The 15,666-nt window shown below is 38.9% G+C and overlaps 1 protein-coding gene across 2 annotated transcripts in view; it reads right to left on the minus strand.

Moving 5' to 3' along the window:
• pitpnm2 (phosphatidylinositol transfer protein, membrane-associated 2) overlaps nucleotides 1-15,666 on the minus strand; it is a 49,156-nt gene that overhangs the window by 24,154 nt on the left and 9,336 nt on the right. For both annotated transcript variants that reach the window (XM_006804725.2, XM_006804722.2), the window contains exons 3-5: nucleotides 7,690-7,904; nucleotides 6,117-6,238; nucleotides 5,479-5,712 (exon numbers count right to left, since the gene is read on the minus strand). In XM_006804725.2, the coding sequence (XP_006804788.2) occupies nucleotides 5,479-5,712; nucleotides 6,117-6,238; nucleotides 7,690-7,904 (571 nt within the window). The remainder of the gene's footprint in view (nucleotides 1-5,478; nucleotides 5,713-6,116; nucleotides 6,239-7,689; nucleotides 7,905-15,666) is intronic.

Consider the following 15,666-nt stretch of genomic DNA (forward strand, 5'->3'; position numbering starts at 1 on the left):
TTACTGCTTTTTTGAAATATAAGTGATCTTTACTCATCTTTTTTGGAAAGAGAGCAGTGATGGCAAATGTTACGAGTTCAAAGTATTGGAGATGGATACCAGAGGAAAACCACAATAACAACTCTGGTCCGGCCGAGTCAAGTCAAACGATGATTTTAATGAACACACGTGTGGGAGATCCACACTGTACGCAGTCACCCCAAAAAAGTTTTATGAAATCAGGGTATTAGAACGTCCCCGTCATGCGTAAAGCAGGTACAATACAATCAATGTTGACTACTTTTGACACAGCAAAGGAACATTCTCTCCGTCTCGAGGACAGGCACTGACTCCCACTTATCTCCTGGAGCCAACTGTCCCTTATGGAGACACAACATTGCAGCTACAAGGTTTTGCAGATTGTTAAGTTGATCTCTTACCTAAACCTGAACTCACTGACTGTGTGTGTGTGTATTCTAACCTCAAATGCACCCTATTTTACCTCTTAGCTCGTGTGTAATACTCTGAATCAGGTATGTAATATTAAATGAATGTTGTTTAATCAACTGCCACTACTTAAAACTTAACAAAAGATATAACTGAATAAAAGATCACAAAGAATAACATGATATCAGTGTTATGCAAGCGCGTGCGGCCTTCTATGCTCGAAGTCACTCCCCTCCATAGAACAGCCAGACATCCTGCTGACTGTAGCTTTTAACCCTTATTAACTTGAGCACAACTCTATAATGAGCACCAAACTGCAATATGTATAAAGATGACCACGGTTACACCTGCAATGAAAGATTATATGATCATTCTGACACCTGTAAATAGAAGATTAACATGAGGTTATAACAATAACTGTAATACACATTTTAATGTAATGTCAATAGCTTCAATAAATGTTTTAATGCAATGCTTGTTAAATGATTCTGATGTAATAATAATGCTGATGCTAAAATAACAGTAAAGAACAGTTAGGTGATGACTGTACCCACAGCTACATCCACTTCTCTCAGGCCTAGGCTACTCACTAGGGCTGGGTATCATCACTGATTTCTATAATCCATTCGATTCCAGTTCTCAAAGTCCTGATTCGATTCAATTTAACCTCAGACAGTCAGAAATATTATAATTCTGATTATTTATCAGTACTGATACATGTGAGACTTCATCAGAATTGTGAACATCACAGCAGATGCCTTTGTGTGAAAGTAACTGAGAATAAAACACAGAAAAACATGAAGGAGATTTTCCTGGTCTGGCTTTTTATAGCAGATAACCTTAAAAATATTCTGCAATTTTGCATAATTTTAAGAAGTTTAAATTTCTTCAGTATTGAACAGCAGAAATTAGGCTTTCTTGTCGGAGGTCATTTAAGTGAAAAAAGAAAAAGACAGCGCTGTAACCAACGGTAGACTGGTGGGTAATAAGCGAATGAATAATGCAGAAAACAGATTTGAGACGGGAAACTGTTCCTGAAGTACACACAGAGAGCTGTGCATGAAGTGTGATTTTTATTGTGGTGGAAGCAAAACAGCAAAAGTCAGAGGGAATTCATGACGACATTGATCAAATGTGAAGCGTAGTTTGCTGCTTCTTTTGCTGCTGGCTCGGCGAATTTTAGTTGGAGAGAGACAAAACCTGCAGCTCAGAATCAGCGCACAAAAGACGTAAACACAGAGCGGACCCGACGCATCAGAAACGCTAAGCTCCGACAGCGTATCCGTGTACGAGCCGTCGGGTGAGAAAGCCGAGAAAGACAAAGCCGTTAATGAATTGATATCGCCTTATTCAGACTACTCACCTCTCTCTTCCACCTGCACTTTCAATTGAACCACGGCCAATCAGAGAGGTCCCGCCCCTGACTATCTCTGATTGGTTTAGTCCACGATAGGGGCATAATGTGTGTCTGTTGTTGACCCCACGGAGAGTTGCAGAGATTTTTTTTTTTTTTGTTACCCGAACAGTTGGTCGCACAGGTGCGACCAAATATTTGTTTTTAGTCGCACCACGGAAAAATTTGGTGGCATTTGCGACCAAATTGGTCGCACTCTAGAGCCCTGGACAGTCACGTTTTTCAATTTATACATGCGCATAAATTTAAAAACTCAACAGCCATATCTTTTTAAACTGTGCCTAACAGTTGTTTGAGTTGCATAATATGCTTAACTTTTTTCATCCTTATTTTGAGTGTGTATGCATGGAGTTAAATTGCTTTTGACAGACCAATCCTGGCCTCTGTTTTGTTTTTTTCAGTTTTCATATATATAAACAAAAGTCAGGATTGGTCTGTCAAAAGCAATTTAACTCCATGTATACACACTCAAAATAAGGATGAAAAAAGTTAAGCATATTATGCAACTCAAACACCTGTTAGGCACAGTTTAAAAAGGGCATGTGTCTTGGAGCTGGTGTGTGATAGTATTCATGAATCAGGGGAGATGCAGATGAAGACCCTATGAATATTTTAGGGCGGAAGCCCAGTAAACAAGTGCAGATAACATTAGCATAAACATAAAGTTCAGTGAAAGGCTGAAACGGGAGAGTCACAGAGGAAAATCACATTTTGTGATTGAAGATGTGTTGATTGGACCACTGAGTGAGAATCATGAAGATAGAGCAGCCGCTGCTTCGCTAGTCTGGAAGTAAAATGCTGTGAGGCAGCATCCTGAGGGCCATGAAAGTGTATAAACAGTCTTAGATCACAGCAATAAAACAGAAACTCACCAACACAGGCAGGAAATTAATCCAGCCTGCTCTGTTATCTCGAGAAGCCAGAAACCTCTCTCTGCTCCTGCCTCTCTGACACTTTCTACACCAGGTATCGTTTGCATTTTTATTAGTTTTTCTTTGATACTTCCTTCTATTTTAACTTGGTTCATTTCTTTTTCAGTATCTGGCACTCCAACATAGTTTTTTGTTTTGTTTTTTTACTTTATCAGTGGTTAATTGCAAACAGAAATAAGATGTTTTCTTAAATGCTTACTTTCACTAAGACATTTAACAATGAAAGCCACATTTCAGTGTACTCTTGCCTGAATTTTCAGGCTAATTTCTGATATTTAATCCATGACTGATTAATTTCTAATGCCAAATTTGAATGATGTTTCACTGATGTTTTTCAAAATGATTCACAGGAGTCATCAGGAACATTGTAGACTAAAAATAAATCAAAGGTTTAAATGTTTATACCAGTTATTCAACATCATTTTCTGAATTAATTTTACAGAATTATTTAAGAATTCTTTTTCAAGACTGTTAAACACTTTTCAGAATGACTCCCAGTTTCCTGGGAAAACCCATCAAACTGTCATGGTCCCGGTGCCTCCCCAGCCAGCCCAGTTTGGCCACAAGTGTTTGTTGTTTTGCTCTCTCTGCTCTCCTCGCCTTGCTCTCTCTCTCTCTTGCCTGTCTGGGCGGGGCTCAGATTGGGCTCCCGCCCTTGGCCTACGCACCTGCAGCTGATCACCGGTGATTTGCAGTTGATCTCTGGCTCTTCTTAAGGCAGGGGCTCTGAGCTACTCGTTGCTGGAATATTGAGTAACTCTCGTGAGTATTGCCCAGCTCTATAAACTCTGTCAGATGCCAAGCCCTGATTCTGTTGTTCCCGTTCTTGCCTTGGATTAATCCTCGTCTCTGTAAATAGGTTTATCTGGATCTGCCCTCATTTGTGACCCCTGGACCCCGTGCATGAGAGTGGAGCTGCTTGTGTGGAGATTGTGTGGACAAGGAGTGGAGCGAGTATGAAGGCATGTGTTTCCCCAACCTGTTGACCCCTGGGACCCTGGTGTTCCCCCCCCTCACGTGTATATAGCACACCAGTGTGATTAATAAAGAACTGTTTGAACCGTGCTTTCTCAGTCTGCGCCTGAGTCCGTTCTACTGCCGTGACACAGACTACATTTTGTTTATGACTTTCTGACTTGCGTTGTTGTGAGGCTTGTCTTTTGTGTCAGCTCTGTTTGTGTAAACTGTATGTCACAGAAATAAAAGGCTGCTGTGGGGTGATGGTTCTTCGAAGTGGTCTGACACCGAGGGCAGAAGGGCTTCTCTGAGATCCTTCCCTTGCTATAGCATGTGAAAAACCGGTTAAGCTGTTTGTCTTGCTTCATTAACGGGAATAAGTCTCTAAACCAGCGGGCCTGTGGAAGCGCAGACCCAACAATTTCCTTTTCCTCTATCAGATTACCTTAATAGGTCTGTGACGTCTATACACAGCCCAACAGAGCTCGGCTTTCTTTGTGTTAGCTGGGTTAAAAGAAATCCTCAAAACTCTGTCAGAGATAATGTGTCTCAAAGGTAATTGGTGTATCACACCAGCGGTCATCACTTTCTTTCCTAACCCAGGCTTTTTGCTTCATATTCTGTGCATGCTCACATAAAAGGGACATTTTACGAGTCCTATAACTCCTCTTCCACACAAAATGATCTCCTTGTTCATGTCACCTGCCCCAGTCAGAGATGTTAATAAAGGAAAATAATTCAACGGTGACATAAAAAGACTATAAAAAACATAGCATTAAAACGCTAAATTAACTAAAGTATAACTCAGGTTTATTATTTTAACATTGAGTAAATTTTTGATCCTGCTGTTTATTCCTATCGTGAGAGCTGAATACTTTAAATGTCAAAGTTTACTGTCTCATAGTCTAATGAAGGAGAAGTGGAAATTGTTTTAGTTTGTCGGCAAATCAAAGTGAAAGTAATTTTATTGATTGAACAGGTGTTCCCGGCCTGTGTTCTGTGTTCTAGTAGCTGCAATTTCAGCAGTGTGAAAGCAACTTGGAGCAGACTAGAATTAAGTTTATTACAATAAAGACTTTTATGCTTTTTCTGCATCAACAACTAACTACGTGCAAATTCTAGAGATATTACAATGCACAGTTTGTATTGCTGTTTACCGATGGGTTTCATTTGCAATGTTAGTAAAGCTTAAGAACTTGCACATATAAAACATACTCACCCAGCACTCGAAAGATGCTCTAAATAAAAAAATTATAGATTTGATTTAGTTAAAAGATTTAATAAAAATTTAAGATTATGTGTTCGGCATGATTTAGCCAGGTAAAAAACAGCCATTGAAAACTTAGATTATAAACTCGACATATCTTGCCAACCTAGCCAGAATCCTCTGGTTTGTTATGCAATTTGTTATATGAATAGAATAACTACCTATGTACCAAATCTTGAATTAACAAATAAAATTTTAATTTTTATCTGGTCTTCCAAGTTGCATTTCAGTCCTCTTTAGGATGTCACAGTTTGCAGGATTATTGGACACTGGGATTAATTAACTGCAGAAGTCTTCCCAAATATTGATATAGTCATAGTTTTTGCTAATCTTTAAGGATCTTTAGGGATTTTTTTGTTTTTATTTTAGCTTCTACAGTTATCTTAGACTTTGGTTTTTCCTTGTTTTTCAGTAAAATATATGTCTGTAGGTTGTAAGATCTGAACCACATAAAAACATGCATACACGCAAGCCATACCTACCCACATCATGAATGAAGCGTTCAATCTTAGACTGCATGCCCCAGTATCTGAACTCTACTTTGCACAGCTTGTAGGCACACATGACGGAACTCTGACCCGGGTTCAGGCCAATTTCCTCAATCCAGTCCTCTGACAATGGACCCCGTTTAGTCTTGACTGACTGATACAGCTTAGGGTCTTCTTCCACGAGGTACTCATGAGGAGGTATGTAGTCCTTGACGATGTCTATGGGGTCTACAAGGGAAACAAAAACATAATGAATTGCTAAACTGAGGCAGATTCAAGCAGCAGGTATGTCTCAATGTCCTCACTCACCTCAAGAAAAGAATGTGATTTTATGTGTGTGTCTTTTATGTAATCAGTCCCTGCCGGGATCGTGTCTGGAGCTGACTGCACATTTTCCCTGCACCCCAGTGAATTTTAGTATGCGGAGGCTCAACACAAGCTCTTACACTCCACAGCCTACATCCCCTCTGCACCACACTGTCAGCGCTTTCATTGCAAATAACTCTGTGTAAATTCGATTTCTGATCCTGCTTATGAGGAGACGACGACCAGGCAGTTGATCCCAGAGGCACAATTTTAGCGTAATGGTGCAGAGAGAGTGAGTTTTTAAGTGTGCATGACGATAAACTTACCAATAGTCCTCTGTCTTTTCTCAGCAGAGGACATATTGAAGACATCCACTTGATTTCCAGTATCTGGTTTATAATAAGTCTCAATGTCTATAGAAAATTTCTCAACAAAGGGACAGGTATACCTGAGGAAAGAAAAAGAAATTGTTGCTTTGGATGGAAAAGCAATATGAGCAGCTGGGTCTCCAGAAGTAGAGCCAGTTATCTACAAGATGGGAGGTTGATGGCTCAATCCCTCTAGGGGAACTATGCTCCCCTAGTTTACATATCAAAGTACCCTTGGGCAAGATGCCAAGCCCTGAATTGACCTCAAAGTATCCATCAGAGTGTAAGTGTCAATGTGTAAGAATGTTTATTAAGTGCTTAGAAGCAGAAAAGAGCAGTTTATATAAAGCAGTATTAGTAGTGCAAGTGTATATGACAGGGTGAATGAGCCTTGTAGTAAGAAAACGCTTTGAGCACAAAAGCGCTGTACCAGTATTTGCTATTGAAAGTAATAATCCTAATTTCCACTTCAAAATCATATGAAGTGTGAATGCAGTGTCATAATCTAGGATTGTCAGAGGCAATAGTGAAAAGCTGCTCTGGCATCTTCACATGGTTGAAACAATACAAGAACCAGTGTTTGGGTTCTTTTCTAGAAGTCATTGGTGGTGTCATGCATCAGTTAACAGGATCCTTCCTCCCAAGTCAATATTAGATCTCGTGACCCCCCCAATGATGCATAGGCAATTAGATATCTTCAAGTGAAAGTCAACAGAAACCAAGCACAACAATTCACTGAATATCCCATGCTCAGCATCCTTTCAAGAAATTGCAATGGACTGCATTTTAATGCTGGAGTAAAGTGCAGCACCTGTAAGCAGTACTTGCAGAGCTCATGTAAAATGCTGCAAATCAGCATCAGTTGTAAAGTAAAAAGTGGTGCCAATAAAATTCCCTTAACACTTGATGGGCTTAGAAAGCAGTTGGAGTGGCTGGTTCCAACACATTAAGTCATCAGGATGATATTCAAAGTTGGCAGCAAATGAATATGTGGTCATGCAGCTGAAGTTGTTGTATTTAAAAAAGAAGAAAGAAAGAAAGAACACACTGCCATCAGCAGATAATAATAAAAAGAACATAATAAAAACCATTAACAACATTTTATCTCTGAAAGGTCAGCATTTCTACTTCAGATAAAGTAGATGTAACGTATGCTTAAGCATTAAGAGGGAGCGACTGTTTTACAAGAGGCACAGGGGGACAGTTTTATAATGTGTTCCCCGGAAATAAAATTCAATTCAATTCAATTCAATTCAATTTTATTTATATAGCGCCAAATCACAACAAATGTCGCCTCAAGGTGCTTCATAGATACAGAGATCATACAATCATATGACCCCCTATGAGCAAGCACTTTGGCGACAGTGGGAAGGAAAAACTCCCTTTTAACAGGAAGAAACCTCCAGCAGAACCAGGCTCAGGGAGGGGCGGCCATCTGCTGCGACCGGTTGGGGTGAGAGAAGGAAGACAGGATAAAAGACATGCTGTGTTCCATCACTTATTTTATTTTCTGTATCTGTAGTTCCCTCACCGGGTTCGCGTATATGGGTAAGCATTCCAAGACTCCTCTTCCACTCGAAGGGCAGCTTGAGGCAGAATGGCACAGAACCAGGATGGGATGTGTTTGCCGATGTGATAGACCTTGTGAGTGTACTGACCCGAGCCGCCAGGGCCGTCCTCATATGGTTTGTTCTCCAGGATCTCCACCCCACTGCCCTCACCACAACTTTCTTGTCTGCTCTTTTTCTGCAAGACAGCAAATATGAAGAGGTCTAAAGTATAAAGTTGTTGAGATTAATCAAGATGCAAAAAAAGTCAGTAAATAGTATGTGTAAAAGTACTCAATACACAGCCACAATGGTGTTCACGTTAGAGTATTACATTAGTATCACATACAAACATTATATTAATAATAATGATGTAGCATCAGCTAATTTTACATGTATTTGCATGTTATACTCTACTGGACTCCAAAAGTGTTGGATCACATCAAAACCCAAGATATTTATTTGTGAGCCTAGAATTCAGAAATATTTCAAAACACAAGAGATGAAATGCAAAAAGAACTTCAGACAATTAAAACAAATTTTCTCAGTGACCATAATTCCTTAGTACAAAAGGTCAGATTCCCTCAAGTTATATTTTTGTCTATATAAGCAGTGTTCAGACGAAGCTCAGGTAGAAGCTCACATACAGTTAGGTCCATAAGGACACAGTTTGTCTCTGTACACCACCTCAGCAGTATTTCCAACAAAATGTCCAACACTGGAAATATACTGCAGTAACAGAAAGAGATTTCCACCTGCCTGAACATGTTGAATATTATGACAATGGCTATCATCACTGACATTACAAGAATTCATTTGTTACACGTTACAGTTCTGTTTCCTCTTTATTAGGGGTGTGATTGTACACTTTAGATCCTGCCTCCAACATACAAAACCTCCATGACTTCACTTCCACTTTCCCATGCTGTAAAACTCAGTGCTGACATCATTGCTGTAGTCCAATCATCTTTCTGCCTCCCTTCACTCTGAGTGAACTCAGCCCACCTTCAATCAGTCTCCTCTCTGCATATTTTAAATCACACCACTCATCTTTCATTCTCCCTTGCAGACTCCTTCGTGCAACCCAACTCCCCCTCATCTCTGCCTTACGCAAGTCACTTCATCCAAGTTTTCAACTTATCTTCATCACCACCAGCGTCTAGACTCCAAGGGATCCAGTCCTAATTCATTTTATTCTACTGTGATGGGTCATCGGCATCTAATCGCCAAATACCATAACTTAAAATCATCATGAATTATGTTTAGTTCTCTCTATTGATCTCTCCTCAGTGAAATAAGACATATCCCAAAAGAGCACCTTTGTTAACTAAGAGTGGTGTAATTTCAAAAAACACTTTTTTCTTTGTTAATTTCAATGAATGGCTTAAATAAGCATGTCTCTTTGAAAATAACTCTGTTCCTTCATATTCTATAAAGAGCCAAGAGTGTTTCTTATCATTAATATCCTGTCAACTATGGTATGTTTTTAGGGGACTAATAAATCGAAATAACAGATCACTTGCAAAAACTGGTATCACAAGCTTTTTATACTGCTGAATGATAAAGGTCCTTAAATTGTACTTTTCCTGGCTCAGACCTTGGTTTTGATTAATGAACAACTTGCAGCTGGGGCTGGTGTCCACACACTCGCTTCTTTCTATAAACTTCCAATTAAACCCCTGCTAGCCTTACGCAGCACTCCTGTCTGTCACTGCCCAACCTTGTGATTACATCACAGAGCTGGATGATGCAGCAGAGCCGATGTGATGAGGTGGAAAGAAAAAGCTGCCACATGGAACAAGAAAGGTCTGCCTCTCCATTATATAAGACACCAGTTTTCTCTACTTCGCCCCCTCTATCCCTCTACTTTTCAGAGTTTTCCATCTTCTTTGGCTTTGAACGACACCTCTGTTTGACGTTACACTGTGAAATTCTTTTTCACTTTAATTTTATAAGAGTTATGTTAACAGCAAATTCAGTTTGCGTATTTTGAGTAGATCTTGCTTTAAATGCAGAATTTTGCAGATTTTCCTCAGGTTAGGAGGATCCTCCTCATTAGGAGGAGCTTTCAGGTGTTTTATGAAGTCTCAGTCCTAGCTCATCACTGAAAGAGGAAAGCTGAGTCAGCGTGATCTAGTCTGAGCAGATTATCTGATCTGATGCCTTATGCTAAATGGGAATATTAGTAGGATAGTCTTCGACCTGTTCTAGATGATAATAGGTTTGTAGAAAATATTGTTTTAGGGCAAAAAACTGAATAAAAACTCATTGGTTACCGGGTGGTTGCACAAATTTCTTTTCACATTTGGTGAATGATTTCAAGTAGCTGCAAAAAGCAACTAGTCACCCAGAAGTTGAGCGTGCAACACAACACCTCTGGCCAACCACTTTTGATCAAAAGCCGATTTCACAGGTCACTTAGTGGGAAGCAAAATATTTGTTACCAAAAAAGTCAGTTCATTACAAATTAAGGTTTGGATTTCAATAGAATATCCTGAAATACCAACCAAAACAATACATTTCTAATTGTATTTTTTACGCATCTATATAATAACAATCTGAGAAGTGCATAACAGTAGATCATACAGTAATATTTTGAATCTGTTATAAACCTCGCATCTTTTCATCTAATCCAGACTAAATGAGACAGACATAGGGGAGGTAAAATCAGCATGTAACTTCCTCCAATAAAAGGCAGCAGATGGTTCAGCCACATAGATCCCACCGAGTGTTGTATTAATCCTGTTGCTCTACAGACAACTGGTCTGGAATTACAGTTTCCGTTTATAAAGAGCCTACATCTCCTTACAAGGCTCTCCTTTTGTACACATCCACCTTTATGGGGCTTATTAAATATATGAAAACCCTACAGGATCTGATATTAGAAGCTCAGTTACCTACATAAGAATCACAATCTACCAGGGTGGAAAGTGAACTTAAAATTTTAACATCTGCCAGCCACTGGCAGGCAAATGTTCACATTCACACAGTAAAGGATTGTTTGGTGTTTAAAACCACTTTTATATTTTACCATCCTTTGGCTTGTGACTGAAGCTAATTTCCAAAATGACTGCCGTGATTACATGAGAGATATCCATATTACTGGATTTAGTTCTTTAGTTTTCCAGAGGGTCAGCGACTTTCATGTAACCTGCCATGCTTGGTTGAATATTTCAGACATAATAACACTGGTGCAAAACTATAGCTGGGCAGACTCATATTGGAACAGAAAACATTGAAATTGGAGTCTTGAAAAAAAAAGAAAAAGAAACTTTATTACCCCCAGCTAATAACTATCCAAGTCAGCACTGACACCATGGGTGCATACATGTTTCATATAAACAATAGTCTACAATACTGGAAAATAAAAGAACTTTCCAAAAGAATATGTGATAATATGTTTATCTTTTTATACTTCTATATGTCTATAAGGACACTGATAAAGGGCATGGCTGCTATAATACACAGGTGTGCCAACAAAGGGAACAACAGTATCGCTGATTTGTATCTGCTAAGCCTGATCTTTGCTAATTCTAGTCACTGAAATGGACATGTTGATGTGTTTGTGGCGATAGCACCTTTTGGAGCACAAATAGAATGTTTTGCTGTGTGGCACAGCTAGAAAAAGACAGCTGCACTTCAGTTTTGTTGAGTGAAATTCTACGATTTTATTTGTCTGATACTAATGCACCATTACCAATCTGCTTCTCTTTGTTGGATCCACATAGATTGTGGATGGCGATGCAACCCAAACTTCCTGCTAAGTCATCTGCTCTTTTGCTCTCTGTTATCTGGCTCCAAAAGTTAACACGGCAAAAGTAAGAGCACTGATATTTCAAAATTTTTGAAACATGATTGAAAAGGCATTTCATTCCTGCCACTGTAATATGCTGCAGGTCGAGGAACGCACAACATGAATACAAATCATCATGATCATTACTAACGGCAAGAGTGGGGTGTTCAGGGTCAAGAAGGAGAGCTCAGATTGCAAAATGAGCTCTCTCTACTGAAGACTTTAGGGAGGTAATATCAGTAATGAAGGTCAGAGGAGGCAAACAGCTGGAAAATTGTAATAATCTAGCAGGTAATGTAATTTAGGTGAGGAGCTAAGAGCCTCAAATTACCATCCTTCTGCCTGCATACCTTCTGGGAAGTGAGCACACAGGATCTGTATTAATAACACTCATCTTCAATTCCAGAGCAGAAAAGAGGTACAGTGTAGAATATACAGGGTGCTCTGTGAATCTTTATTAAAACATAGGTAATCCTGGGGAATGTTGAGCCTGACATAAAGTTAAAGCTGTTCCTTTACACAGCATCTAAGACAGTGAAGGTAAAAATACTCAACTTGAGGGTTCACAACAGGACTTCTCTGAACAATGGGTAGCTGGGGCCATCTTTAAGATACAGTTTATGCACAGAAAAACATGAATGGTTTTTACTTAAACTGACTGTAATAAAGTGTCTGAAAAGCCAAATTAATGGCTTTGTCAGTGGTGATTGAACTACTGAGTCTCTACAGGTGCTATTGATGGAGTTTGACAACATTAGATTACATTAATTAGATTGCATCTAATTAGCAGTTAATACGTGAAAACTTAATAAGTGAAAACTCAGAATTTGAATGCATTTCATTTGTCAGCTCAAATTCAAAAAATTGTATAGTTTACTAAGCTTTGCTCTGCAAAAAACTTTAAAACAATTTTATTGTTTTACTAGCAATAATATCTGATTCTAAAACAGGACACATACACTCTACTTGGAGACCTCATATCATTTGTGTATAGACTAAGCCTATGTTTGAATTCTGTTTTTATTTTTAATCTTTATTATCAAACCCTTAAAAATCCTTATTTTACCCCTCTGTGAACTAAACCACCAGACTAACGATTTTCTGCAGCATTCATCTCTTGTCCTTTTTATAATAGTGTTGCACTTGACTGTTATATTTTTATGTTTCTTATAGATTTTTAATCATGTTGTAGGTGGCACTCATAGGGATCATTTTCTGTGGAAGAAAAATCATATTACCCATGAAACAATCCTTTTAGATTGGGACTGCCAACACCACCTCTTTCATGTGCGCACAAGAAAACCCTGGGTTAATTTACCGAATTGATAACCAGCTTAACTTGACTGCTTATCCTGATTGTCAACAATAGGGTAAGTGAATACAGCTAACAAAAAGATACCCTGGATATGTTGAGCTGGCTAGTACAGGGCCAAATATATTTCTGTCACTTCAGAGTTCAGTTTTATCAGTTTTATCTTCAGAGTTGAAGATAACTCTCTTTCTAGAACAGAAAAGCTTTAGTTTCCCCCTACTCAGGTTTAACAAACTCAGAGTTGTTAGCTGAAGCCCTGCACTGCTGTATTGGACTATATCCCCCTTTCAGCCCTTGCTGAATAACACAACCCGCAGACATGAGTGCAGACATACTGAGTAAATAGAAAAAGGACAAGCTCCAGGTTTCCTTGGAGATCTTACATAACCGTTTAACAGTCATGTCTGCTTACTTCTCAAATATTGTTTCTAATAACAGTCACAGGCCTCAATTGCTCTTTAGTATTTTTAATTCTGTCTTGGTGAGAAGCGGTGTAATGTTGATCAGGTTGTGTTTTCTGCTTTCAGATTTTCATCACATCTGGCTGGTAATTCCAAATTGCCCATAGGTGTGAATGTGAGAGTGAATGCTAGTCTGTATCTCTGTGTTTGCCCTGCAACAGACTGCCAACCTGTCCAAGGTGTACCCTGCCTCTCGCCCTATAGCAGGTGGGATAGGCTCAAGTTCTTCCTCCAGTGTGACATCACTTTAGATTATTGCATTTTATGGTCTGCATTTATTTTATTTTATTTGATCTTATTTTATTTATTGTCTTTTAATGTGGTGTGTTGGATTCTATTTTACTGAATTTTAAAACTTTTACTTGGCTATATATTTTCATTTACAACACTTGGTTGAACTCTGTTATTCTAAATGCACTATATAAATACATTTGTGTTATATAAATAAATTTGACCTTGACTTTATCTGTATGTCCAGTTTGAGAACTGCTGCTAGCTTATGCAGACACTCGGACGACTCCCTCTGTGAATTGTAATAACCCAGCTTTGCTGAGGGTCGTGATTCCGCCAGGCTGAAGTGTCCCTGAATAATTTATGTGACAACACAAGGTTAGCATAAACCAGGGGTAGCTAACTCCTCTCCTCAGCTCTTGGTGCCTTAGTAGAACCTCATGCATCAAACATTATGAGTGGCTGCTCAAAGGCTTCACACATCTCCTACCTTGGTCATTTTTCAAATCTTGTGCGTCAATCTGACACTGGCCACAAACAAAAGGTTACTGTCAGCTTGCTGCTGAAGTAAAACAAAAATGCAATGGAAAATCCCACACAGCACCAACAAGTAGACAAAACTGTAATAATCTCCTGTGGACAAATCATGGTCCCCAGAGGACAAAGCCCAGGGGTTGATAATTCCCTAACTTTCCCTGTAGATAGTTTTTAATGACCTCTAATTAACAAAAGTGAGGGATGATATGTGAGATGGCTTCTAGAGAAACTGACACTGGCACTGACACAAACCCAGACAATCATTCGATATTCAAAAACTGCTACATATGTATTTTCTATATTCTGCAACTGCAGTCCTCCACACTTAGACGCACAAGTGAAAACGTATCACAGAGCAGATATGATCCCAGTGGGAATAGGAGCTTTAGAGGCCGTAATTCCCATTTCCCTGGGAAAGACACTGCAGTAGATTCCAATCACACCATCAAAGGTCTCCTAAAACTGAGTCTTCAGAACAAATACACAGCTTAATGTCTTCTAAGATGAGCTGCTAACCCGCCTGTTGTTTTGGTGTATTTTTGTCAAGTTTTTTTTTAAGTATTTATGAGCAGAAGATAGTCAGGAAAAAACTTACAACCTTGTATAAATTGATCTAATAATTTCCACATTTGAGAAGCTTAACATGATTTTTTTAAGAATGTTAGATAATAGTCCTGTAGTATGCATGATGATGGGATTGAACTGATATTTCAATGCTTTTTACCTTGTGGAAGGTAACTCTAGGAGTTAAAATCTATTGTTTTATTTTTTGGTATTACTTGTTTAATTGTCTGTTGTGACTTAATTTCCAACAATATCTCAACATTTCACTAAATCACAGCTGTCCTTTCACTTGCTGTTTTTCTCAAAAACAAAATGATGGCAGCTGCTGCCTTGCTGCAGCTGATGTCACCGGTTACCAAGGCAACTAGTGCCCAGCTGTGAAAGTGAGCAAGAGGCAACGTCCAGCACAAGTGTGTGTGTGTGTGTGTGTGTGTGTGTGTGTGTGTGTGTCTTACTTAATGTGCCAGTGGCAATACATTTAGAGGGTTTTGAGGAAACATAAATATCAAACAGGCACTACCTGCTTTTATGCCGTGAGGTCCAGCATATCTGAGACTACATCAAACAGCTGCGACACTTTCATGTATAAATGGAAATAATCTGAAGGTATGAGGATCCCAACTAAACCTTTAATTTAATAAAACATTTAGGAATACAAGTCGTAACTTGTAAAATTCACTTACAATTTGTCTTATCAACCCTTGTTAAGCTAAATCAATCCACAGCTATTGTTCACATCTAAGAAAAATGGCTGTATCTCATGAACACAGCTGAAGCAATAAAGGAACATGGTGGTGCTATAGCTCCTTTGGTTGAGCAGGTGACCCATATTCTAAAAAGCTGTGTTTGATTCAATTTGTTTTACATATCTTCCCACTTTCCCGTCTACTCTCTACAGTGACATTGGCCAAAAAATAAATAAAAATAAATAAAGGAATTTCACAAGAGTGAAAAAGTTATTATGAGTAAAAAAGCCTTTCTGTGTGTCACAACATGGCTAGGCTTCACATCGTACAGAGAGCAATACATCAGGCTTTGTACAGTGAGAGACAAAAATCCAGTT

The sequence above is a fragment of the Neolamprologus brichardi genome, chromosome 7, assembly GCF_056152115.1.
Source record: "Neolamprologus brichardi isolate AB-2024 chromosome 7, ASM5615211v1, whole genome shotgun sequence".
Taxonomy (NCBI): Eukaryota; Metazoa; Chordata; class Actinopteri; order Cichliformes; family Cichlidae; genus Neolamprologus; species Neolamprologus brichardi.